We start from the raw sequence: 26,499 nt of genomic DNA, 5'->3' as shown, positions 1-26,499 counted from the left end.
CCAGCGTGGGGATGCAGCCATCTGAAGGGGAAGATAATACAGGATGGGGTTTGTCCTGGCACGGGACCGACAGGTCAAGAGAAAGTAACTTCCCCTCAGCTTTACTGAGATATAGTTGACATACGGCACTGTGTAAGTTTAAGGTGTTCAGCATGATGATTTGACTTCATGAAATAATGACATCCATCATCTCATATAGATACAAAATTAAAGAAATAGAAAAATTCCTTGTGATGAGAACTCTTAGGATTTACTCTCTTAGCAACTTTAATTACATTTATCATGTTGTACATTATATCCCTAGTACTTATTTATATCTCTAGTACTTATTTATCTTATGAAGGGAAGTCTGCACTTTAAAAAATTAATTAATTATTTTATTTTTGGCTGCATTGGGTCTTTGTTGCTGCACGTGGGCTTTCTCTAGTTGCGGGGGCTACTCTTCATTGTGGTGCGCAGGCTTCTCATTGCGGTGGCATCACTTGTTGCGGAGCACAGGCTCTAGGCACGCCGGCTTCGGTAGTTGTGGCTGGCGGACTGTAGAGCGCAGGCTCAGTAGTGTGGCGCACGGGCTTAGTTGCTCCGTGGCATGTGGGATCTTCCTGGACCAGGAATCGAACCCGTGTCCCCTGCCTTGGCAAGCAGATTCTCAACCACTGTGCCAGCAGGGAAGCCCCAATTTGCACTTTTTGATTGCCCTCATCCAATCCCCTCACCCCCCGTCACCTCTGTTAGCCACAAATCTGACCTCTTTTTCTATAAATTTGTTTGGTTTTGAAGTATAATTGACCTACAACACTGTTAGTTCCTGTTATACAACATGGTGAGTCTATATATCTCTACATTTCAAAATGGTCACCAGGATAAGTCTAGTTACGATATGTCACCATACAAAGATACTAGGTAGTTACTGTGTTTCCCACACCATACACTTCATACCCATGATTCATTTATTTTGCAACTGGAAGTTTGTTTGATCTGTCTCACCTGTTCCTTTCCCTCTGGTAGCCGCCTATTCTCTGTATCTGTAACTCCATTTCTGTTTTGTTATGTTCATTCATTTGTTGTTTAGATTCCACATATAAGTGAAATCATACAGTAGTTGTCTTTCTCTGACTTATTTCACTTAGCGTAATACCCTCCAGGTCCATCTGTGTTGTTGCAGATGGCAAGGTGTTATTCTTTTTCATGGCTGAGTAGTATTTGTGTGTGTGTGTGTGTGTGTGTGTGTGTGTGTGTGTATCACATCTTTATCTGTTCATCTGTTGATGGGCACTTGCTTTGCTTCCATATCTTGGATATTATAAATAATGCTGCAATGAACAGCGGCATGCAAATGTCTTTTCCTTTTCCTTTCTTCCCTCCTCTCCCCTCCCCTCCTTTTTTTTTTTTTTGGCCTCATGGCATGCAGGATCTTAGTTCCCTGACCAGGGATTGCACCCATGCCCCCTGCAGTGGAAGTGTGGAGTCCTAACCACTGGACCACCAGGGGATTCCCATAAATGTCTTTTCTAATTAGTGTTTTTATTTTCTCTGGGTGAGAAGGAGTGGAATTTGCTGGATCAAACGGTAGTTCTATTTTTAATTTTTTGAGGAATCTCCATACTGTTTTCCGTAGTGGCTGCACTAATTTACATTCCCACCAACAGAGCATGAGTGTTCCCTTTTCTCCACATCCTTGTCAGTGCTTGTTATTTGTTTTCTTTTTCATAATGGCCATTCTGACAGGTGGGAGGTGATATCTCATTGTGGTTTTGATTTGCATTTCACTGATGATTAGTGATATTGAGCATCTTTTCATGTGCCCAGTTGGCCATCTGTATGTCTTCTTTGGAAAAATGTCTATTCAGATCCTCTGCCCAGTTTTTAATTGAGTTGTTTGTTTATTTTTTGACGTTGGGTTGTGTAAGTTCTTTGTATATTTTGGATATTAATCCCTTGTGGGTCATATCATTTGCAAATATCTTCTCCCATTGTGTCGGCGGCCTTTTTGTTTTGTTGATAGTTAACTTCACTGTGTAAAAGCTTTTTTAGTTGGATGTAGTCCTGTTTATTTGTGCTTTTGTTTCCCTTGCCTGAGGAAGCATATCCAAAAAATATTTTTAAGACTGATGTCAAATAGTGTACTGCCTATGTTTTCTTCTAGGAGTTTTATGGTTTCAGGGCTTATATTTAAATCTTGTATCCATTTTGAATTTATTTTTGTACATGATATGAGAGAGTAGTTCAGTATGATTCTTCCATATGTAATTGTCCTTTTTTCCCAGCACCATTTATTGAAGAGGCTGTTTTTTCCCCATTGTGTATTCTTGCCTCCTTTGTCATAGATTAATTGCCCGTGTAAGTGTGGATTCATCTTCTGGGCCTTCTATTCCGTTCCATTGATTTATGTGTCTGGTTTTGTGCTAGTACCATGCTGTTTTGATGACTGTAACCATATAGTATAGTTGGAAATCTGGGTGCATGATGCCTCCAGCTTTGTTCTTCATTCTCAAGATTGTTTATGTTTGGTCATTTTTTGCTATTTGGGGTCTTTTGTGTTTCCATATAAATTTTAGAATTACTTGTTCTAGTTCTGTGAAAAATGCCATTGGCATTTTGATAGGGATTGCATTGGATGTTTAGACTGCTTTGGATAGTATGGTCATTTTAGCAATATTAATTCTTCCAGTCCATGAACTTGGTATATCTTTACATCTGTTACCATTGTCTTCAGTTTCTTGCATTGGTGTCTTTATATTTCCAAGTATAAGTCTTTTACCTCCTTAGTTAGAATTATTCCCAGGGATTTTATTTTTTGATGTGATTTGTAAATGAGATTGTTTTCTTAATTTCTCTTTCTGATAGTTCGTTGTTAGTGTATAGAAATACAACAGATTTCTGCGTATTAATTTTGTATCCTGCAACTTTGCTGAATTTATTGATGAGCTCTAGCAGTTTATTCATGATGCCTTTAGGATTTTCTATAGGGTATCTTGTCATCCTCAAACAGTAACACTTAAACTTCTTCCTTTCCAATTTGGATTCCTTTTCGTTTTCTTGTCTGATTGCTGGGGCTAGGACTTCCAACACTAAGTTCAATAAAAGAGCGACAGTGGGCATCCTTGTCTTGTTCCTGATCTTAGAGAAAATGCTCTCAGCTTTATACCATTGAGCCCACCATGTTAGCCGTGGGCTTATATATGACCTTTTTTATGTTGAGGTATGTTCCCTCTATATGCACTTTGCTGAGAGTTTTTTTAATCATACGTAGATGTTGAATTTTATTAAAAGCTTTTTCAACATTTATTGAGATGAACATAAAATTTTTCTTCCTCAGTTTGTTAATGTGGTATATATCACATCGATTTGTGGATATTGAACCATCCTTGCATCCGTGGGATAAATCCCACTTGATCATGGTGTATGATCCTTTTAATGTATTGTTGAATTCAGTTTGCTAATATTTTGTTGAGTAATTTTGCATTTATGTTTGTCATTGATACTGGCCTGTAGTTTTCTTTTCTGTGTGATATCTTTGTCTGATTTTGCTATCAGGGTGATGCTGGCCTCATAGAATGAGTTCAGAAGCACTCCTTCCTCTGCAATGTTTTGGAAGAGTTTCAGAAGTTTTTCAGAAGGATACATGTTAACTCTTCTGTAAATGTTTGGTAGAATTCACTTGTGAAGCCATATGGTCTTGGACTTCTGTTTGTTGGGAGTTTTAAAATTATTGATTCAGTTTCATTACTGGTAATTGGTCTGCTCATATTTTCTATTTCTTCCTGGTTCAGTCTTGGGAGGTTGTACATTTCTAGGAATTTTTCCATTTCTTCTAGGTTGTCCATTTTATTTGAGTATAATTGTTCACAGTAATCTCTTGTGATCTTTTGTATTTTGGTGCTGTCAGTTGTAACTTCTGCTTTTTCATTTCTCATATTATTGATATGGGCCCTCTCTCTCTAGTGCCGGCCCATTGGTGGGTAGAACTGGGTGGCTTGTTGTGCGGCCAGGGGTCCTAGTATAGGCTTGCTGGTGAGCAGACTGGTTTCAGACATCACTGGCTGCAGGGTTCGGAGTGTTCCAAAGCTTGTATAAGCCTACTGGTGAGTGGGGCTGGATCCCAGAGTGGCTGGCTGGTGGGTTCAAGGTGTTTCGGAGCTGGTATCGGCCTACTGGTGGACAGGGTCAGGGTCCTATGTGTCCCAGGGCTAGTGCCCTGGGTAGGCAGGCTGGTCTTGGAGTCTCTGGCTGCCGGGCCCTGGGGGTCCAGGGGCTGGTGCTGCCCTACTGGGGTGGGCTGGGTTCTGACTCAGCAGGTACAGGGCTGTGGTATCCCGGAGCTAGAGCAAATCATTTACATATCGAAGCATGACAACTCATCAAACTTGGGAGGAAGGCAGTTGAAACCAGGAGGGAATAGATGGACTAGGAGAATAGGAGGGCATGGAGGAGTCAGACATAAGATGGACATGGAGAAGTTTCAGTAGATCAGGGTGTCAGAAGTAGAAGACAAGGAGTGTTACTCAAGAAGATCTTGCAGATCTCTGATGAGATCAAATGTATACTGGTGTGAGAAGACAGAATGCAGTCCAGGGATTAAGAGGCCACTCAGTCAGAAGGCAGTGCAAATAGATCTTGACCTTACAGAAAGTAAAGGAAATAAGTGGACAGGGAAAATTGAACCAGTATCAGAGTCAATTGAGGAAAGAAAACCAGAAGAAGGAATTTATACATAGACCACAAATTACAAATTTTGGAGAGAGAGAAACTGAAAGTTTGTATTGGTAGAGTATCATGGAGTTATTAGCTCCAACACAACACTAAGTTCAGTGTTAGTGTGGAAGTACAATAAATTTCTGAGTTCCAGTAGGACAGTTGTGGACCTTGATACTCATGGATTCTGAAATTTTTAAGGAATCAAGTTGGGCCTGCAAATCTGCTCTGGTTTGGTAACAACTACAGTATATTTGACTGTATTAGAGTACAGTGCTCCCTCCTTTATTCAAACCACCAGTAAATTGGTTTTCCTGTAAGCTGGTAATTATTACACATAGAAGATCTTCTGAATTAATTAAGAACTTTTATTAGGCCCTCTATTCCAAATTTGTTTCTTAACCAGATCTGTTTACCAGGAGATCAGAAAAGATAACCAATATAGAAAAGTATTTCTTAGTAATTTGTTATATTTGTGTATTATATCTCTTATTCATAATTAGTATGAGACCAGAAAAATGTGGCTTTCCTCTCTTAAGAACTGAAAGTACGTATATGAAAATCAATCAGCTCATATTGTAATCTTTCTTATTTGTAGACCATTCGAAGGAAAAAGAAAGTTCAGATACCAGTAAGTCGTCCTGATCCTGAACCAGTATCTGAGAATGAAGAAGATAGTTATGATGAGGAAGTACACGACCCGCGAAGTGGCTGTGGGGGCCTGGTTAACAGGAGGAGTGAGAAGAGCTGGGCCAGGGATAGAAGTGCAAGTCGAGAGAGGAGTCTGTCTCCACGCTCTGATAGGCGATCTGTGGCTTCCAGTCAACCTGCCAGGCCCACCAAAGTCACACTGGTGAAATCCCGGAAAAACGAAGGTATTTTCTACCAACTCGTGTATCATTTTCACATGAAAGTTTTAAGACTAATTTTAATGAGAAGTAAATTTGCCATCACTTTATATCTTTGCTTTGTTGTCTTCTGTTATCTTCGTTTTTGGTTCCTGTTGCTTTAAATCAAATCCTGTGATGTCAGGCTTCAGGGGTCATCTGTTTCCTCTTCTTGAATCATTTTGTTATAGCAGATAGTACTTCACATAAATTGTCCAGTAGTTGGATTTTGGATTACTTCTTGCGATTAGAATGTCACACCATCACCAAGTTGCAATTCAGTGTTTTACTTGGCTGTCAGGATCAGTATTACCTACATCTGGGTAGAAATCACTGGATGCTGAGGGAGGGCAGGCTGCCTTTTCTAAATGGAGAGTTGGAGGGAGAGGAGCCCCCCACAGGATATTGCTCTAAAAGCAAAGGACTTGTTTGTCAAAAAATTTTGAAACAGAAGCCTAGCTGCCTCCCCTTAGGTAATCACATTTGATACAAATGAGTCTGATTGTGGCTTCTTGCTGCCGTGGGCGTGTCTCTCCCGTAGGTAATCACATTTGATACAAATGAGTCTGATTGTGGCTTCTTGCTGCCGTGGGCGTGTCTCTCCCGTGCAGGAAAGCATTGATGACTGATCATTTTGATAAAAAGGTGTAAGAGTATTTGAAGGCTGGCTCTGATCCACTTTACTGAAACCTGACATGTCTCCTGGTTATTGCTCCCCACTGCCCTCATCCATAACTGACTTCTCAGTCAGACTGTCTGTGTGCAGAGCTGTTACTCCTTGTTCTCCACCCACTCTTCGGCCCTCTCTCTCTGGTAACTGCTTCCAGAACTGGTCATACTAAATCTGGTAGAAATTTCTAGTCTTTATCTTACTTGTCTTTTCAGTACCATTTCACATAGTTAACCACTCCCTATTTTTTTTTGAATTTTATTTTTTATACAGCAGGTTCTTATTAGTTATCTGTTTTATACATATTAGTGTATATATGTCAGTCCCAATCTCCCCGTTCATCCCATCCCATCCCCCAACTTTCCCCCCTTGGTGTCCATACATTTGTTCTCTACATCTGTGTCTCTATTTCTGCCCTGCAAACCAGTTCATCTGTACCATTTTTCTAGGTTCCACATATATGTGTTAATATACAGTATTTGTTTTTCTTTCTGACGTACTTCACTCTGTATGACAGTCTCTGGATCCATCCATGTCTCTACAAATGACCCAGTTTCATTTCTTTTTATGGCTGAGTAATATTCCATTGTATATGTGTACCACATCTTTATCCATTCATCTATTGATGGGCATTTAGGTTGCTTCCATGACTTGGCTGTTGTAAATAGTGCTGCAGTGAACATTGGGGTGCATGTGTCTTTGAATTACGGTTTTCTCTGGGTATATGCCCGGTAGTGGGATTGCTGGGTCATACTGTAATTCTATTTTAGTTTTTTAAGGAACGTCCATACTGTTCTCCATAGTGGCTGTATCAATTTACATTCCTACCAACAGTGCAAAAGGGTTCCCTTTTCTCCACACCCTCTCCAGCATTTGTTGCTTGTAGATTTTCTGATGATGCCCATTCTAACTGGTGTGAGGTGATACCTCATTGTAGCTTTGATTTGCATTTCTCTAATAATTAACCACTCCCTATTTTTTGAAATAATGTTTTCTCTTGGCTCCTGTAATGCTGTGGGTTTCAAGGGTTCCTCGCTGTTTCTTTTCTGTATCCTTGGCAAGCTCATTGTCCTCATCCTACCTTTCAGTGTTCTGTGGATTTCTGTTCTAGAATCTCTTTTCTATTTCCTATAACGTCTTTAGGAAATCTCATGTCTCTCAGTGTCGTGGGCTGCTCATGATGGCACAGCTCCTTCCTTAGGTCCAGTGTGTGCACCCTGGTGCCCCAGCTGACTCATAGGCATGTTCACTTACGTGTTCGTCTGCATCCCTCAGATGCAGCACATCTCCCTCCTGGAATGTTTCTTATGAAGTATCCCATTGCATATATTCCTGTCTGCTCGGTCTCTCAAGCCAGCCAGGGGCAGCATGGTGTAGTTTTCCATGACATCTTTTCCCCCCTGCTTTCCTATGCCCGGTTAACACCTTCTAACTTCCTAAACACCACACTTTACTGTTCTACTCCTCCTTTCTCCACCACCACCGCCCTCATCCAAGCTACTGGCATCTTTTTTTTTCTTCCATCTTTATTGAGGTGTAATTGACATTGTATATAAATATGTAAAGTTGTATGTATTTAAGGTGTACAGTGTGATGGTTTGAGGTGTGTATACACTAGGAAATGATCACCACAATCAAGTTTATCAACACATAGTTACTTTTTCCTTTTTTGTGTTGTGGGGCATGGGGTGGGGAGGTGAGGAGCACCACACCATTGTCTATTAAGTGACTCACTCAGCCTCATGATCTAGTCTCTGGATCTCCCTGGTCCATTCTGTGGACTGCTCCACACGGTTACAGGGTCCTCTGGGATACTTCTCTGTCTGACTCTTGCCCTACACTTATGACTTCATCAAACCTGCCTTGTCTTTCCTTCATAACTTCTGGTGCACTTGTTTTTAACCATTCTGTCTCTACCAGTGCGCACGCGCACACCCCCCCCCCCACACACACCACCCCCGCGCAACCTGATTTCTCAGGTTTAGTGTTAGTATTTCTTAGGTAGTTTCAGCTTTAGCATTTGCTTCTCAGGGAGGTCTTCTCTGACCCCAACTAGGCACAGAATCATGTATTGCTCCATCCGAACTCTTCATCACACTGGTAATTGTGGTAATGTCTTTTTCCCTCCTGACTAGGGAAGCTGCCAGAGTGCAGGGACTGTCTCAATTGCTGGTTTTTATCTCTAGTGCTTACCACCTAGTTAATATTTGCTAAGGAAATACTTAGAATAAACGAATACACTAATATACAAGGAATATTTTAGAGTCATCTCTGTATTTTGGTCATTTATAATTTTTAAATCTTAAATAAGGACAGTCTTTTAATCAATACTTTCTTTCTGTGAGATATAGTCACCATTTCTAAAGCACACATAGTTGACTGCCTAGATCCCCTAGAAGGTCATTTTCTTTTTTTACCCTGATTCTATTCCTGCTTGTGAACACTCTTTGTATATTTGCCTTAAGTTGAACTGTAACTGATGTAACTTTTACAAGCTTGAGTAGCAGGTCTGCTAACTTATCCCATCTTAAAAACAGTTTTGTTTCCCTTCTTGTTTTTTGTTTTGTTTTTCTTTCCCAGTAAGACTGAGTCCTTCTCTTTCTCCTTAACACAACTGGGGCAGTCCTGTTCCTATTGACATTATGCTGTTGGTTGTAGTCATTGTACAGCTTTGCAGGCCTCCTGGACAGTTTTCTGGACTCTCCTTGTAACAACTTTTAACTCTGACCACTCCCTCACCCACAGGTGCAATTAATGTTGCCATGCTTCTGGGCACCTTGTCGGTTGTTGGAAGGACTGGCATCTTTAACTCCTCCCCACATCTGCTTGGCTCGTTTTAAGCCCTTGTTTGAGTGGTGCACACTGATTCTCTGTGTATGTCTCAGAGAGGTGTTTAGAATACAGAATACTTTTGCTGTAGGAACTGAGGAAAACAAAACCAGTATATGCATGGTAATACAAGTCATCAACAAAATCGTAAAACATTCCAGAGTTTTCCTTTTCAGAATTTTATTCTTTAAACCTTCTGAGAAGCTAGTGCATCAGCATGACACTGTCAGAGAGAAATGGTCATCTCTTCGGATTTTTCTCTCTTTCAGTACAGTGAGAGCAAGATGTGTCAGTCTTTTGTTTGAACCACGCACTTTCCCTTTGCTTTCACACTGACAGTGAAAACTTTCTGATGATTAGAGGAAATGTCTTCTTTGCAGGGAGGCCAATCTTATTATTGATTGTACTTAAAAACTTTATGCGGTGATTATTAGTTTCATACTTTAAACTCTATTTAAGAGTCTTGGGATTTTACACTAAAGACATTTAAATATATTATTTCAGAATATGGTCTTCGATTGGCCAGCCATATATTTGTAAAGGAAATTTCACAAGATAGTTTGGCAGCAAGAGATGGCAATATTCAAGAAGGCGATGTTGTATTGAAGGTATAGTCATATTCTTACATTTTGATGAACTGCAATAGAAAACAAGTTCTAGTGTGACCACATAGCTCCTGTTCATGCTTGAAGCGATTTTGCCGAAAAGAATTAAAAATCAGTATTTGGGGGACTAGATAGTTTGCCACTGGCTATTACTACATGTCAACACTGATGCTTTTCTTTGGGCATAGAGTCATCCTAGAGAATTAATAGTATCAAATGTATATTTTTCACTAATAGGAGTTATTTTATAGATAGATTTGTTGTTCCACATTAAGTGGTTTTGATAACTCCTCCAGATATTATTGATGTGTTTTGTTAGTTTGCCCATGAGTAATAGAAAGTGATGGGGAGGAGGTAGAAGATGCTAATTTTGGCTTTTCTGGCAGAGCAGCAGTTTAGTACAGATTTTATTATTTCAGTAAGGAGGAGTACTTTGATAGTTTAGGAAGAGAGTAAAGGGAATATTTTGGTTCTCAGAGCAAGCCCAGGAGTAGTTTAGATATTCCTGTTCATGTCAGACTAAGTTAATGTTTGTATTTTTGTCATTTACCTTCAACCTATAGTTTCTTTTCTGTTGCAGATAAATGGTACCGTGACGGAAAATATGTCATTGACAGATGCAAAGACCTTGATAGAGAGGTCTAAAGGCAAGTTAAAGATGGTAGTTCAGAGAGATGAGCGGGCTACCCTGCTGAATGTTCCTGATCTTTCTGACAGTATCCACTCTGCTAATGCCTCTGAGAGAGATGGTGAGTGTGGCTCTGCATGCAGAGACCCTTTAAGTGACCTGTTTCTTAAAGTGGGAAGATTTGACATTTTAGAATGAAATGATAATTTTCTATAAGCCAGACACCTTCAAAGTATAAGAATTCAAAAAAATTTTTTTCTGTTGACAGGTCACCAGTATCGAATAGTAGCTGATTAAGTTAATGCTTAAATCAACCATTTTATATAAAATTATATTTAGTAACTTATTTCCATTATTATTGGAGTACCTTATATTTTACTGTAGTCATTTCATGGGAAAATAAACAGCAGTCTTTTGTTTAACAGACATTTCAGAAATTCAGTCACTGGCATCAGATCATTCTGGTCGATCACACGACCGGCCTCCCCGTCACAGCCGATCACGATCTCCTGACCAGCGATCAGAGCCTTCTGACCATTCTAGACAGTCTCCACAGCAGCCCAGCAATGGCAGGTAATCATTCTCTGTTGTTTAAAATAAAACAGGTGTGTGTGCTTGGTACATGCTTCTGGTTTTGCTTAGAAATAAAATTAGAAGATAGGTTGTCTTTGGATTACTTAAATTAGGTTCGTGTTTCTTTATCAATCTAGGTATTTCTTATCTAGAATAACAGAGGTCAAACTGTTTCGTAAAAGGCCAAAGAGTAAGTATTTTAGGCATGTGAGCCAAGTCTTGTCACTGCTCAGCTCTGTCTTTGTGGCACAAAACTAACTGTAGACAGTATGTAATGAATGGGCACGGCTGTTTTCCAGTAAAACTTTATTTTAGAAAAGTTGGCTCTCAGCTGCAATTTGCTGACCCACTGCATTAGAAGATGCTAACAAGCTTTAGGACAAGTTAACTATATATAGTAGAAGTCCTTTAGTGGAGAGACTAACCTGGACTTTGCTTTCTGCTTTAAAGTACACTGTCTGGTATTTATGCCAAAGGGTCTGCTATGCTAGTAGTATGTGACTTACCTGAGTTTATAGTCTCTGAGGTCACATACACATTTGAGAATATGAAGAAAATTATGACTCTTCTTTCCAGAAAAACGCACATGTACACATACATGTAGCACTTTACATAAGAATTCTGGACATTCCCAGGGCTCTGTAGGCCACCAGTGGACCTAGGGTTTAACAGCAATCCATATGGAGATCTTCTGTAGGCACTTGAAATTTCAAGTCCAGAGCTGACCAGTTTAAGATTCAAGGTGGTGATTTGGGACTTACTTATTGCATAAGGGTGTTAGCTGAAGCCATAGAAGTCACTAAAATTGCCAAGAGAAAAAATATAGATAGAACGCCCAGAAGTGGACCACAGGGAATGTTCCCTGAGGATGCTGAGGAGGCAAGGGAGAAGTCCCTCCCTGGGAGAGAACTATCCTCAAGATTGTTAGAAATCATACAGATAACAGTTGTTATGCACTCCTGAGTTTAGATATTTGTGAGACTGATTCTCTCTGAATTTCAGATTTTAGACATATAAATTGTATTAACCCTGATCTTTGTAATTAATGTTATAATTATTTTTTTAAGGAATATTATAGTATGTCACATGCAAAATGGACTTATAATTGATTATCAGTTTTAACTGCTGCAGGTTAACATATTAATTCTAAAAATCTCCCTGACACAACACAGACCTTATCTGGAAAAGGACAGCTGCCGCAACATGTACACAGTGATAGAGCTAATATCCCTGATGAGTCACGGGGAGTGGCTGCAATTGTAACAGTTCTCTCACCTAGAAGCTAGGCTGGCATCAAGCAATTTGGACATGATTTTCCTTTAAAAAGAGAGAAAGAAATGCTCATCAAAATTTTGGCCATTTGTATTTATTGTAATCAAATTCTAAACCTTAGAAAGTTCTTTTTGATACTTACTTTTTTCCATTTAGATTTCCTAAACACTTGACATCTGTAACTTTAAAAGTTGAAGAGGATTAAAAAAATTTTTTAACTATCTTCATATTATATTGGGATGTTTTGATTCTCTTGGGAACCTCAAGTATTCTTTTATGGGTAACCCACCAATTATATGAGATTTTTTTTTTTTTTTTTTTTTGGCGGTACGCGGCCCCTCTCCTGTTGCAGAGCACTGGCTCTGGACACGCAGGCTCAGTGGCCATGGCTCACGGGCCCAGCTGCTCCACAGCATGTGGGATCCTCCTAGACCGGGGCACGAGCCCACGTCCCCTGCATCAGCAGGCGGACTCCCAAGCACTGTGCCACCAGGGAAGCCCTATATGAGATATTTTAAAAATACAGAATCCTGGGCCTGCTTCTCAGTTCATCTGAGGTGGAGGCAGGAAATACTTTTTTTAAGTTCCTGATAGCATTCTCTTCTATACATTACCAGATTTGGGAACTTCTGGTTAGAACAAGTAGTATATACTAAGGAAAAGATAGTACTTTGGGTACAGAAGACAAAAAGTCTTCAGATTCTTTTCCAAATGTTTGTGCTGAGAATATAATTCCTGAAAATTAAGTGGCCTGCCAAAAGGCAGGATGTAAAGTAGTACCAGTTGCTTAAAGGTTTCATTTGCATTTCTCCCCTAAAGTTAATATTAAAATCCAGATAACTGTGGGAGTTTTAATATAGAGGGTGCCTTGCATTTTGAGAAACAATTTAGATATAGTAAGAGAGTAAAATCCTAGTATTAAAATATGCACGGGACATTTTCTTTTTGTTATTTAATTTTGTACAGATGTCTTTGTTTTACAAATGTTCTTTAAATGCTCTTGTTTAAAAAGTGAAACAAAAAAGACTCGTGAGAAAAGTTTCAGTTTAGTGTGTAAAAAACACTAGCCCCACCTTGTTCTCTTCCTAGATTTCTGAATATTTTCGTATGTTTGTAAGATTGCAGTTATCTGCTGAGAATAGTAACTTTCATTTTGTCAGAGGCAATAGAATATAGTGATTTCTTTGGGCTTTGAAGCAAGTTTTCCTGGGTTTGAGTCCCAGCCTGCCATTGGTTACTTGCACAACCTTGAAACCTCTCTGCACTTCAGTTTTCTCATTTGTTGTAAAAAAAAAAAAAAGGCATCATATATTACAAAGTTGTGAAAATTAAATTAGTTATTAGAACACCTGGTGCAAATATTAGCTGCTCTCATTAGTATGGTGATTAGTAGTAGTAGTAGTAGTAGTAATAGTATCATCAGTTAGAGTTTCCAAATGTGCTTTCACAACTGCTCATATTAAACCATTTCTAAGAAGATTTGCTTGTTCTGTAGGCAAGTCAGTTTAAGCTGAGTGGTTGTGATAAAGTCCAGGGTTATGTAGTTTGACAAGAGATTAGAGCCAGGATTAAAGCTCTTGGCCTTTTGACTTAAGTGTTTGACCATATAGGTGTAGAGAAAGAAAAAAGTGGAAGGTTACTTAAGGGAGCAGAAATCTATAAAGCATTCCATTGTGTTCCATTGTTGTCATGACCTACTTATGTTCCTCTGTGTGATGTTCTTTTCTTGGAGAACAAATGTTATATGGTCTGAGTTCTGAGAAAAACACATGAGCGTGTTTCTTCATTATAATTAGATGAGCAGTGTACCCTTACTGTTGTCTTGAACAGGGGCTGGCAAACTACAGCCTGTGGGCCAAATCCAGACTGCTGCCTGGTTTTGCAAATAAAGTTTTATTGGAACCCATCCTGCAATGTCATAATTAAGAAGTTGTGGCAGAGACTGCATGGCCCACTGAGCCATTTACAGAAAAAGTCTGCCAGTCCTTCCCTGGTCTAGGATGTTAAAATAGTTCTGTTTTTAAATTAAAAAATAATATATGTATAGAGAATTATTACAGTGATTTTGTTATAGTTTGATGCTGTTGCTAAGTTTGTTTTGTATATTTTATTCGGTGTTTTTTCACTGCCCACTCTGGGCCGAGACTCCCCCTCTAGGAGGGAGCTGGGCATACTGAGAGTCCTTGGCTGGTGGCACTGCCTCATGGCGATTGTCAGGGGTTGTCATTGAGAAGACTCTTTCACTGATTTCATTGCAGTCCCTGCATGACTAGAGAGTATTGGATTTGCAGAGTGTGTTCTAAGCCTCTGCTTGGTTATATTGTACTCTCCCTAGTATTTACAGTTAATTTAACAGATCCATTTTATGCATTTTCTCCCTAGATGAATAAAATGTGTTTACGTTTTTGGTTCTGTTCTATAAACTATTTTAATAAAAGTGACTCTCATGCATTGTTGAAAAAATTATATTACAGTAAAAGCTCAGACTAGTTAGGATAAGGTTCAACTGTAGAAAATTTGCATTGTAAAGGTTTGTATTTGTATTTCTTATACTCAGTCATTCCATAAACTGACAAGGTGCATTTGAGACTAAGCTGTTGTGTAAGGTTTTTAGGGAATTGTATATTTTAACAAATAGGAAAAAGTCTGATTTATATTTAGCAGATCTTTCATAAAAACGATTGCTTCTGAAGTACTTGAAAGCAGTGTTTAGAAGAGATTAAAACTGTAGAAATTTAAAATACTTGTCTCATCGTTTGTTCCTCTTGAGAGAAATGTCTCCACTGTATTCTGAAGTTAGTGGTGTCAGTATTGATACTGCTTATGGTGTAACAAATACATGATTATTAAATTGGTTCTTATGAATGAGAATTTCTAGCCTAAATCCGAGCATTGAGCCAAGTTAAATAATGGGATCAAAAATCCTTTAACTATACAGTCCACCTATATCATCAGGGTTGAATGCAGGTTCATGCCTTTGTTCTCTCCGAGTGCCAGGTGAGTCCTCATACACATGCATGTAGGGCATATGGTGTTTCTGCTTAAATACCTTAGAGGAGCCTTGGCTTTTAAGTTAAAGGTCTGGTTTTTTTTATTTACACACCTTATATGTCACCTTCCATAATTGTTTTCTTTGAGTTTAGAGAGCTGTAAATATTCTTTTGCCCTAGTATATATCGTTTCTGTTAGATATTGTGTAGTTCTGTCTGGAACATACATAGAACTTTGCCAATAGGCTAAAAATTATTGTTGAGAGATCCATATACATAAGCTGAACATTTCTTTTTACTGTTTCAAAATGTAGAGAAGTAACCTTCTTCTGACTGGTTAATTTCAGAGTTTTTTTTCCCTGATCCTTGATTTTAGTCCTTTGTCTTAGGTAAAAAAGATTTCATTACCTCCAATTTGAAAGATGCTTGATTCAAACCAAGATTTATATGTGATATTGTTGGTAATTAATTTCGTGCAGGTACTATTACATTTTCTTTTTCAGACATGCTGTGGAGTCCTTCATCCCCCCCCCCCCTTCACCTCTAAAAATAGTCAGGTAGAGAGATTCAGTTTATTAAATCTCAGTGAATTTAATCAATAATTGATTACTTTTTTCCTATGACTCCTGTGCCGTGCACAGTTGATGGTGAGTGATCAAGCAGTCAGCACAGTGAGTGTTCTTCAGTGAAGGTTGAAAGATTTTTTCTTCACCAGTAATTTTGACATTACCCTGCTCATTTTTCCTCTATGAAGTATTTTTTGATAATGCGCATGTTGTCAGTGTATGATTATAAATATAAAATATGCCCTCAACAATCTAGGCAAGATCCCTGCTACCATAGAGCTTATATCCAAGTGAATAAAATGGATAAATACGTTTGAAATATGAAACAGTAATTTCCATTAGTGGTAAAGAAAATCAGGGTGATGTGACAGTGCAGGGAAGAGGGGGCAGTATTAGAGACATGCTTGGGCAGAAAGGCTTCTCTAGGGTCAACTTATCTTGAGATGAGTGAATGAGAAGGAGCCAGCCAGAGGAAGATCATTCCAGAATAAGACAGAGATGGAGATACATTCAGCTTGTTGGAAGAACAGCAAGGTGACCGGTGTGGCTGGACCACAAGGGCAACATAGACAGGGATTTGGAGTTCTAAAAAGTTTTTTTTTTTTTTTTTTTTTTTTTCCTGTTTTGGAAAATTGGTTAGGGAGAATGTGAAACTTCAAAAAAATTGTTTATCACTTGAATTGTTACTAAATCTTTTTAAAATAAGATTCTTTGTCTAACCTTTGAAAGTGAGTGGAATATTAAAGACCCATCCTGGACTTCCGTTATTCAGATAAGAGCCAACTGTTATTTTCAGTCCTTGGGAATTTTCGGTTACGAGATTAAAACTCCAAACTGAGGTTTTGTTTTCATATGCTTTGTAAGGGGACGTGCTGAGGGAGGACCATAGCTGATACATTTCTCTAGTTAATAGAGACCAAGGTGTAGTAGTGTTGTGCTCAGTGATTGGTGATGGATTTTAACCCCTAAGAGGAGATCATGGACCTAATGACAGCAAGGCAAGCTTAAATATTATACTTTATAGTCACTATTTTTAAAGTAAAAGTAGTGTACATTTTATTTACTCCATCAGCTGAGAACGATTTTCTTGTACAAGTACAGTATAAAACAAAATATTATAAAAACAGACTTCCACTCACGTGTAAAAGTAGTAAGCGTATGAAAAATCTTATTTCTAGTTTAAATAATGTAGGACAAATCTTTAGTGCCTTTGAGAGAATGTTAATAAAAATGAAGAGTATGGTAACACTGGTCTCTTGTTATAAAATCAGCCAAATATACTGCACAATCAAGGGTTGTTTTATTCTAAATATTATTAACCTAAGTACGTAATAATTATACCACCAGTGAAGCCCTGATGATGCTGGTGTCCCTTAAGTGAAAGAAGGGTCCTTCTTAGTCTTTCCCCAGTTGTTCCTTACTAAAAATTGTTCATTTTTTCAATTATACTTGTTGAACAACAGATCTGTTTTCTAATTCAGATGGACTAGGTTAGTCGTCATTATCGTCATAAACGAACATGCAAGATTAGAATCTCTGTACAAGCTGATAGGCTTCATGTAAATATGTAGCTAGGTTATTGCCAGAAAGCCATTTGTCAAAGTGAGCAATACAGACACTCATTTTCTCAAAAGCGTACACCATACATATATATATATTTCTGAAAATAGATTACAATGTATAAAGAACAAATTTAAATTGTGAGAACTTCCCTTGCAAATATAGCCAAGTAGATATAAGGTAATTATTCCCCCTGCTTTCTCAGCATACTCCCTGGGCAGCTCTTCACTTCTCTGCCCAAGTACCAGCCCAGTCTCCACATTTCTCTGCCTTTTTCATCCCTATAATCGTCTGTGTGCCATGCTGTAATGTTTGAATTGCTGTCGAGGAGGAACTACAGTATGTAAATATCTGTTTCCATATGAAATCGAGAAGATTAGCAATGGCTGCAATATTCTGAGAAGTCAGACTTGAGTGTGCCTAAGTTTTTCTTTCTAATATGTATTAGGAGCCCTCCATACCGAACTGTCCCTGCCAGTGCAGAAGAACTTTGGAGTCTGGTTAAGTTACTTTCTAAGTTTCTATCTTTATTGATAATTGGGGCTGAGATAGTCCAGTGGCCTTTAAAGGGTACCTAGTTTCTGTGTTTATCCTAAGCTGTGTAGATCTTGCCTTTATGCAATAAATGAGTTTCTGAAAAGAAATTATAAATTGGCTTGTGTAGGATGAGTCATTTATTATGTAAGAGGAAATTAGCTTTATAAAAGGATGTTTTATTACAGTGAACATTCAGCCTCAGTTTATTTCCTGTATTAAGATTATTTTTAAATAAGATGTAACCAGTCAGTTGGGGAGGTGTTTGAGAGCTAGAAATCAGAAATAAAACTCCTTGAAGAATTGGCAGTCTGGCATATTTCATCAGGGTCCAAAAGACAGAAAGCACAATTTCTTGTGAACAGAGCGAATTTAGTATAAAGAGATTAAATATAACGAGATTGGAGTGACAAGGGATTAGCCAGTAATAAATAAAGAGAACTCTGAAAAATATAAGAATCAGATGTAAGGAGTAGGCCCTTCCCCTGGTGCTGAGATGGAGTTGCCAAAGGAAGAAGCTTCCCCACCTGTCCTCACACACCTGAGGCTCACTGCATGGCAGAGAATTCACTTTGGTGTCACTGGATGAACTTGCAGGAAATCTGCCCTCCAAGGGGCTTCGGAAAGCCAATCTTGAGGAGGTGTCTTGTCAGAGACTGCGCACTGTAAAACCAGCCTAGGAAGTGTCTGGGGAAAGCTCCTGGCCCCTGAGTGCTTCTGACCCCTGTGTCCTGCAGGGGCTGCCGAGGGGACAGAGGAGAGCCTCTTCCTCCTGCAGTGTCTCTCCAGTTCCCTCTTCTGACATCGCTGCCTTCCCTCTGCCCGCACTAAATGGTCCCAAACAGCTGTGACTATACACCTGAAGTTTTGCACTTAATCTGTTACTGTTTGCTGATCTGGTTGAATGTGTGTTAATCTGCTAGTGTACTTACAGAGTTGACTGGATACGACTTAAGGCTCTGTTTACAATGAGCCCATTTATATGACTCTTAAAAACTCTCTTTCAGAGACTTTGTCTTAACAACTGTTCCGCAGAGCTTTTAAGCGGCCCAAAGTCTCTAGATTAATGGATCATTACCATTAGATTAATATGTACAAGTCAAAAATCCGAAAAACAAAACCTATCTGCTTACCCTCCAGGGGAAAAACAAAAACACCCTTCAGAGGGTCTCAAGGTCCCCTAGAATGCCTGGAGTTTCTTTCTAGGCTACTAGGAGCCAGAGTGTGGTAGATAAACATGAGTCCAACTCAGGACAAAGATGGTTTTTGTATAAAGTTGGCTTGACTCATAATAGCAAAAGTTTTTAAATAAAGCTTAAATATTACATGGGAGCCATTAGGGTAGAACTATGTAAGGAAGGTTTGGGGAGAATGTATTTTCCTTTTTTATGGCTTCACTTTCAATAACTGCCACTGCTTGTAGGCTGATTCTGTGTGTCTAAATTCTATTCTTTTGTCTTATAATAGACTTAATGGTCATACATGCTCATAGTAGAACATTTAAAATGTTTGGAAAAGTTGATTATTTTGTTCTGTACTGTTACTCTAGATCTTCATTGCCCAACTCCATTGCCACTAGCCACATGTGGCTGTGGAGCCTTTGACACGTGGCCAGTTTAAATAGAGACGTAAGTGTGAACTACACACTGGAGTTTGATGACTGAGTACAAAAAAAAGAATGTGTAAAATACCTCATTAATCATTTATATTGGTTACTTAAATAATATTTTGGGTATACTGAGTTAAATAAAATATATTAATTGATTTCACCTAATTTATTTAATATGGATTCTAGAAAATTTTAAATTACATAAATGACTGACTTCACAATTCCATTAACAGCACGGCTCCAAATCTACATGTATTGAATAATGCTTCCATCTTTTGGTAGATAATGGAAATACACTAAAAATGAACAATGATTTTTCCAAATACTAATCGTATGAAAAATTTAATAGAATGATGTGTGTTCCACCCATCTGCAATGTTAAGTCATAATAATTATATTAAAGAAAGGTGGTAGTCAGTAGAGTATGAAAATTATCCAACTCCACTAGCGGGAGTTCCGTGTGATGTACAGAGCAAGAGCCCTATTGCATGACAATCTTGGTTATCACTGGGGAGGACATTCAGATTAAAATATTATCATTGATTCTTAGTTATCATTAATGTCACTTGGTCACATTCTAAGTTTAGAATTTTTAAGTTACAAGAAACAAAGTCAATTGGAAACGTTCGTTGTTTTGATCTTTTTTAAGCAAATAGTCTTCAAAGTCTGTTGCAGAGCAACAAAATCTGTAGAACTACTAAAATTATGTAGTTCTTTAATCTCATTCTCAAAATGTTCATATTTATATCATTTGCATTTTTCAGTGCAAAGAATGCAAGGAGAATTTATTATTTTGTATTTCCCTTTATATTCTGAGGTGCCTAGAGCAGTTTGGGGATAGAGTTTAACTGTATTTATTTATACTTAGACTAATTGTATGTAAGATTTTATTACATAAGCAGTGGCTAAAAATTTTAACCTTTTATAATTTAGAAAGTTCATTCTGGTTTGAGCTAGAAGATATCTTGGCTTTATTTTCTGAAAGACTGTTTTACTTACATGCAGCTCATTTAATACATATAATTTAAAGCTGGAATACACCCCCACAGAGTAGTGTGGTAGAGTAGTTAAATGAACATGAAAATAGAAACTCTGAAAAATGCTTATGTTTTATTTTTTCAAGAGGATAACGGGAAGAAATTTTTTACTGATAAGAGACTGCTAATAATATGCATTAATAGAATCAAAATTCTTTGTTTAAAATTAGACTTAATTCCATTTAAAAATAATGAACATTATTTTAAAATATTTACAGACATTTCAGTCTTTACTTCATAAGTACTATGTAAATATTTTCTTATGAAAACTGAAATAGTGGAGATAAATCTCAGATTTCCCTGGGCTGTTGTTTTGTCTGCTCCCCCCTCCAAGAACCTCTGTCACCTCTGTCTGTCTGGGTCTTTCTGTATGTGGCATCGACATGTGTTTGTGTAGCTCTGGAGAGTTTTCTTTAATACCTCAGTGATGTCACACCACGTATATTCTGCAGTTTGTTCCTCACATTTTATTTTGGGGCTATTTTCATGTCTCCAGATATAACTCTATTTCGTTGTAACTTTAATATTTTACTTTTTAATCTTTAATTATGAAAGCATTGTATGCTCGTTAGAACAGGTGAAACAGGCCAAATCTGCCAACTCCACCTCATCCCAGATCTCCTTCTTGAATTAAGCTTTCCTTCGTACTTGTGCAAACATTTTAGCATCATAGAGTTTCTTTGTGTTTTAAAAATAATTTGAAAAGATCAGGCTCTGCACATATTCCCCAGATAGTAGTTTATTTCACTTAACACAGGTGAGCATCCTTCCAGCTTATTCTTTTTTTTTTTTTTTTTTTTTTTTTTGCGGTACGCGGGCCTCTCACTGCCGTGGCCTCTCCCGCTGTGGAGCACAGGCTCCGGACGTGCAGGCTCAGCGGCCATGGCTTACGGGCCCAGCTGCTCCGTAGCATGTGGGATCTTCCCGGACCGGGGCACGAACCCGTGTCCCTTGCATCGGCAGGCAGACTCTCAACCACTGCACCACCAGGGAAGCCCCCAGCTTATTCTTTTGATGAGAAATTTTCCACATTATGGAAAGTCTGTTTCTAGGTCTTTTTCATCTTTGTCCATGAGTTCACATACTGGCTCTTTTTATTTCTAAAATAATTTAAAAGTGTGTTTGCATATGTTCTAAATACCAGATTCTTACTATATGTATTGTTAGATCAATATAGAGTCTTAAAATTGAACTCCTGTTACATTTGTTTGGTCAAATTGCTATTCAGTTGTTTGAACTTAAAAAAAATTCATTTGGTTCAACCTAAGACATTTTTTCAAATTATTTTCACACCTTTTAAAACTTTTTATGTATTCACTTCACTTTGTGCATTGAATCTTATTTAAGAATCCTCTATTTTGGGGGCTTCCCTGGTGGCACAGTGGTTGAGAGTCCGCCTGCCGACGCAGGGGACACGGGTTCGTGCCCCAGTCTGGGAAGATCCCACATGCTGTGGAGTGGCTGGGCCCGTGAGCCATGGCCGCTGAGCCTGCGCGTCCGGAGCCTGTGCTCCGCAACGGGAGAGGCCACAACAGTGACAGGCCCGCGTACCGCAAAAAAAAAAAAAAAAAAAAAAAAGAATCCTCTATTTTTGATAAGATTTTATGTTTAGGACTTTATCTGAAATTGATTTATACTTATGTCATTGATATGCATAGAGATCTAATTTTTCTAAATCTGTGGACAGTTGTTCTAAACACTGTTTATTAAACAGTGTGTTCTCTTCCAACAGTTTTGGGCTGCCGCTTCCATGGTAAACTTTGGTACTGTGGATATATTTCTCCATTTTCTGTTTTGTTACATGGATCTATTTATCTGTTTCTGTGGCAGTAGCACTCTAGTTTTAATTCCTAAGTTTTTACAATATTTTGTTATCTTTTAGAGCAGGTCCCTTGTCATCCTTTTTTGACATTGTCTTGGCTGCTGTTGTACTCTTTACAAATTGTTTTCACAATATGCTCATAAGTTTTATTTTACTGATGTATAGTCTCCGGAGCAGAGAGGAAGAGAGAATTTCTAAACCCGGGGCTGTCTCAACTCCTGTAAAGCATGCAGATGATCACACACCTAAAACAGTGGAAGAAGTTGTAGTTGAAAGAAATGAGAAACAAACACCAAATCTTCCAGGTAAGCCTAGCCTAGAGTGCAGGAAACATTTGCATTCAGACTAAATTGTTTCACAATTTACAGAATTATATTTACAGAAAATATAAAGATGCAATTATTATTACTACTACTATTGCTGCTACCTACTACCCATGTGTGAATTTTTCTGTACTTCCAGCATTTTCTTTGTGAGTGGGAGGTTGCCATATATCAGTAAGCATTCATGAATGTTTTTAAAATTTTCCAGATAGAAGTTATTTGTGGTTCACAGCTGTTCACAGTGAGTGAGGTTGTTTTCCAGTACTGCTCATTAAGGGAAACATTAGATTGGCTTTAGACACTGTTTAAAGTTCTCTTGTCTATTGAAAGTGTTTTCAGAAACACTTTATGAAGTATACCTTGCTGACCTGTATACAAGACCAGACATAAGAATCTGCAAGGTTCTGAGATCCAGTTGCTTGAAAGGCCTGGAGGTGCTGGTTCTACAGTCTCTCAGGTCCTTCTCTCAAAACCTGTTTCTGCTCTGCTTATTTAGTGGCAGGAATGTGGAAATTTAAAAATAAATTGTATCACAGTGAAGAAAGAAGGCTACTTTGACAGTCTGAACAGAGAAATGTAGGGATTCTCTCTTCTTATATTCTTCTTCCTCTGTTATTCTTCCCTACAAAGTATATTTTTCAGACTGTAACAGCTGGAGCTATAGAAAGCATAGGTGACCATGTGACGTGCATACATGCTATAAAGATCCCAGAATTTATAACTGTAAAATGTGCCCTGATATATGCATATGTAGTATATATGTTCCTGATCAGGTTCTCTGAACTTACATTTTTGCTGTATTTTGCAGACTTTTTATTGTTTGGTTATTTCAGTGGTTGCTTGCTTTGTTATTCCAGTTTGTAAAGTGATTCCTGCATAATTTAAATTTTCTTTTCTTTTAGAACCAAAGCCTGTGTATGCTCAGGTTGGACAGCCAGACGTGGATTTACCTGTCAGTCCATCTGATGGGATCCTGCCTAATGCAACTCATGAAGATGGGATTCTTCGGTAATGTGGTTTTAAACTCGTGTTGTCTTCTCTGTCCGTTACTCAGAATTATTTAAATTGAGAATCCAATTGCGAACCATATTACATATGCTTTTAAAGACAGTGTATACTACTAAATGCTATGGTTAGTGTTTGTTTTGGTTTTTTAAATTATATGATAGAATCAGTTAGAGATAAGAGAACAACAAAGAAGCATTTAAGATGTTTACTTCTTTCTCACCAGTTTTCTACCTAGTTTTTATTTATTTATTTTAAAAAAAATTTTTTTTTTTTTTTTTTGTAGTATGCGGGCCTCTCACTGTTGTGGCCTCTCCCGTTGTGGAGCACAGGCTCCGGATGCGCAGGCTCAGTGGCCATGGTTCACGGGCCCAGCCGCTCTGCGGCACGTGGGATCTTCCTGGACCAGGACACGAACCCGTGTTCCCTGCATCGGCAGGCGGACTCTCAACCACTGCGCCACCGGGAAGCCCTCTACCTAGTTTTTAGATTAGGAATTACAAAACTAGAAAATTGTTTTCTATTTAAACATCAGAATTTTCACAGGCATTCTAAATCCCTAGCATTTTTTTAAAAAATCAGTGTTCCTCCATCTCAGCACTGTTGACATTCGGGGCCAGATAATTGTTTATTGTGGTGGACTGTCCTTTACATTGTGGATGCTTAGTAGCATCCCTGGCCACTGGCTGCTAGTAGCACACACATACATACCCCAGTTGTGACAACTTAAAAATATCTCTAGGCGCTGACAAATGTTCCCTGCAGGCAAAGTCACCTCTGGTTGAGAAACCTGTTCTAGATTAGTTAGCAACTCAAAAGTAAGTTTTTGATATTCACAACTTTTATTACTTTATATTTTATACATTGAGATTGAGATGTAGATTTTATATCCAGATTTCAAACTATCATGATCATCAGATTAGTTTTTGTTGCCTTTCTCGTAAAAGAGACATGACATGAATAATGGAAAATTACCAAATTTCATGAAGTAGATTAGATGTAGACCTCTGCTCTCATCTGTTTTCTCTGCTAAAGAAAATTGGGTTATTACCATAAGACCTAGCTTGGTAGAGAGAAATGGCTCCTGAAATAGGTGAAAGTATCACAAGTTTAAAATTATACATTTCGGGGACTTCCCTGGTGGAGCAGTGGTTAAGAATCCACCTGCCAATGCAGGGGACACGGGTTTGAGCCCTGGTCCGGGAAGATCCCACATGCCGTGGAGGAACTAAGCCCGTGTGCCTAGAGCCCATGCTCCACAACAAGAGAAGCCACCGCAATGAGAGGCCTGCCCACCACAACTAGAGAAAAGCCCGTGGGCAGTAGCATAGACCCAGTGCAGCCAAAAAAAAAAAAAAAAAAAAAAAAAAAAGAATGGCCTGAGAGCTTTCCTAACTCTTTAAGTTTTACGAAAACTTTAATAACTTGATTCCAGAGACCTGTTTCCCTGAGGGAACACTGAAGGACAGATACCAAAGAGAACTGAGAATGTGGGCAGGATTTGTAGCTTAGCCAGGAAAGGTTTAGTTATTCATTCAGATTCAGTGACTGGATTTGAGGTAGAAGGATTTTTGCTATTGCATGTGGTTGACATAACACAGGGCAGAGGATAAAATATTAGGCATGTAGGGCACATGACCCTAAGATGGGGCCTAGAGCTGTCCTCGAACAGTGGTTTTATCAATAAAAATCCAGGTTTTACTAATGGGTCAGTGTTAGGAGAGGACTTGAGGGACCTGGGGCCTTAAGGACTTTAAGGAAATGTTTAAAAGAGTTGTCTGTACAGTTGATTTGGGAGAGGAGTCTGTCAGAAGGCTCTTGATGCAGGTGGAAAAGTAGGATCCATCACAGCCGAGGGACTCACACCCTCCATGATAAAGCCAGTAAATAGATTCGGGGCACTGAGGGTACCACCAGCCCTGGCAGTTAAGTGACCTCATCTGACCTACAGACTCTCAGATTTCCATCTAGCTAATGTTAGTTCTACATGAAGAAACAGGGTCAAATGTGACTACCTTGTAAGTTCTGAAAGCTAAGGTGGTCTTTAGTTGGTTTTAAAGAACGAAGCATCTCTCTTCCCTCAACTCATTCATTTGTTTGTGTTTTTTCATTACTACTAGTTTCTAATTATTTGCTCATTGTTACTTAGTAAATTAAGAGGAAAAGGACTTTTTCCCACACTTGGTATCAGAATAGGTAGAAGAATTGTGTGTCTTCTTGGCTTGGAATGTGGGATGGTTATAGAAACCTAGAAGGGAAATTTGTAATTATGTATGTAATTTGTAATTAATTAACCAAAAGGGTAATGCTTAGTTATGATGTGTTTCTGTCTAGCCATTCTTCTAAGGCATTCTTTGGTGTTTGTTTTAGGAGTGTCACAGAGCTTTGACACTACACTGATGTTCACAGAGCTTTGACACTACACTGATGTAGAGGAATGTGCCTGCATTAATTCCTTTCCATTCTCTCTAGCAAGAAGGGGGCAGAGCTTAAATATGGGGCTAATGCAAAAAGGCTGAATGATGATAAGCTTTTTGTTTAAAATTCAAAGGGGCTGCAGAGTAAGTGATCTGTGTGAACTACTGAAGGAGTCCCCCAACTGCAAAGTTTCAAAACCACTGTCTGTTGGGTGTAGAGATTACAATGCTTAGAGCCTGATTTTGACTCTCTGGCATTAGGTAAATTTGTCAGTTTATGCTCAGTTTCTACCTTTGTACAATAGTGCTTCTTAGTTATTCAGTAGAGATGATAATGGTATGAATTGGGGTGGGAAAAATGGAAGATTTTTTAGCCATTGTTAATGTACCACATATATCCAAGACTCAGAGCTGGGAAAGCATTGTTATGAAGTAATTTTATAATTATTATGTAAAACAGTACTTACATATTGAATT

At 38.5% G+C, this 26,499-nt stretch overlaps 1 protein-coding gene across 13 annotated transcripts in view; it reads left to right on the top strand.

Moving 5' to 3' along the window:
• TJP1 (tight junction protein 1) overlaps positions 1-26,499 on the top strand; it is a 257,714-nt gene that overhangs the window by 197,624 nt on the left and 33,591 nt on the right. For all 13 annotated transcript variants that reach the window (XM_067030107.1, XM_067030106.1, XM_067030109.1 and 10 more), the window contains 6 exons: positions 5,294-5,570; positions 9,586-9,689; positions 10,267-10,435; positions 10,740-10,887; positions 22,443-22,582; positions 23,503-23,608. In XM_067030107.1, the coding sequence (XP_066886208.1) occupies positions 5,294-5,570; positions 9,586-9,689; positions 10,267-10,435; positions 10,740-10,887; positions 22,443-22,582; positions 23,503-23,608 (944 nt within the window). The remainder of the gene's footprint in view (positions 1-5,293; positions 5,571-9,585; positions 9,690-10,266; positions 10,436-10,739; positions 10,888-22,442; positions 22,583-23,502; positions 23,609-26,499) is intronic.

Source organism: Kogia breviceps, chromosome 3 (genome assembly GCF_026419965.1).
Source record: "Kogia breviceps isolate mKogBre1 chromosome 3, mKogBre1 haplotype 1, whole genome shotgun sequence".
Taxonomy (NCBI): domain Eukaryota; kingdom Metazoa; phylum Chordata; class Mammalia; order Artiodactyla; family Physeteridae; genus Kogia; species Kogia breviceps.
This window is presented reverse-complemented; position numbering and strand designations above follow the sequence as displayed.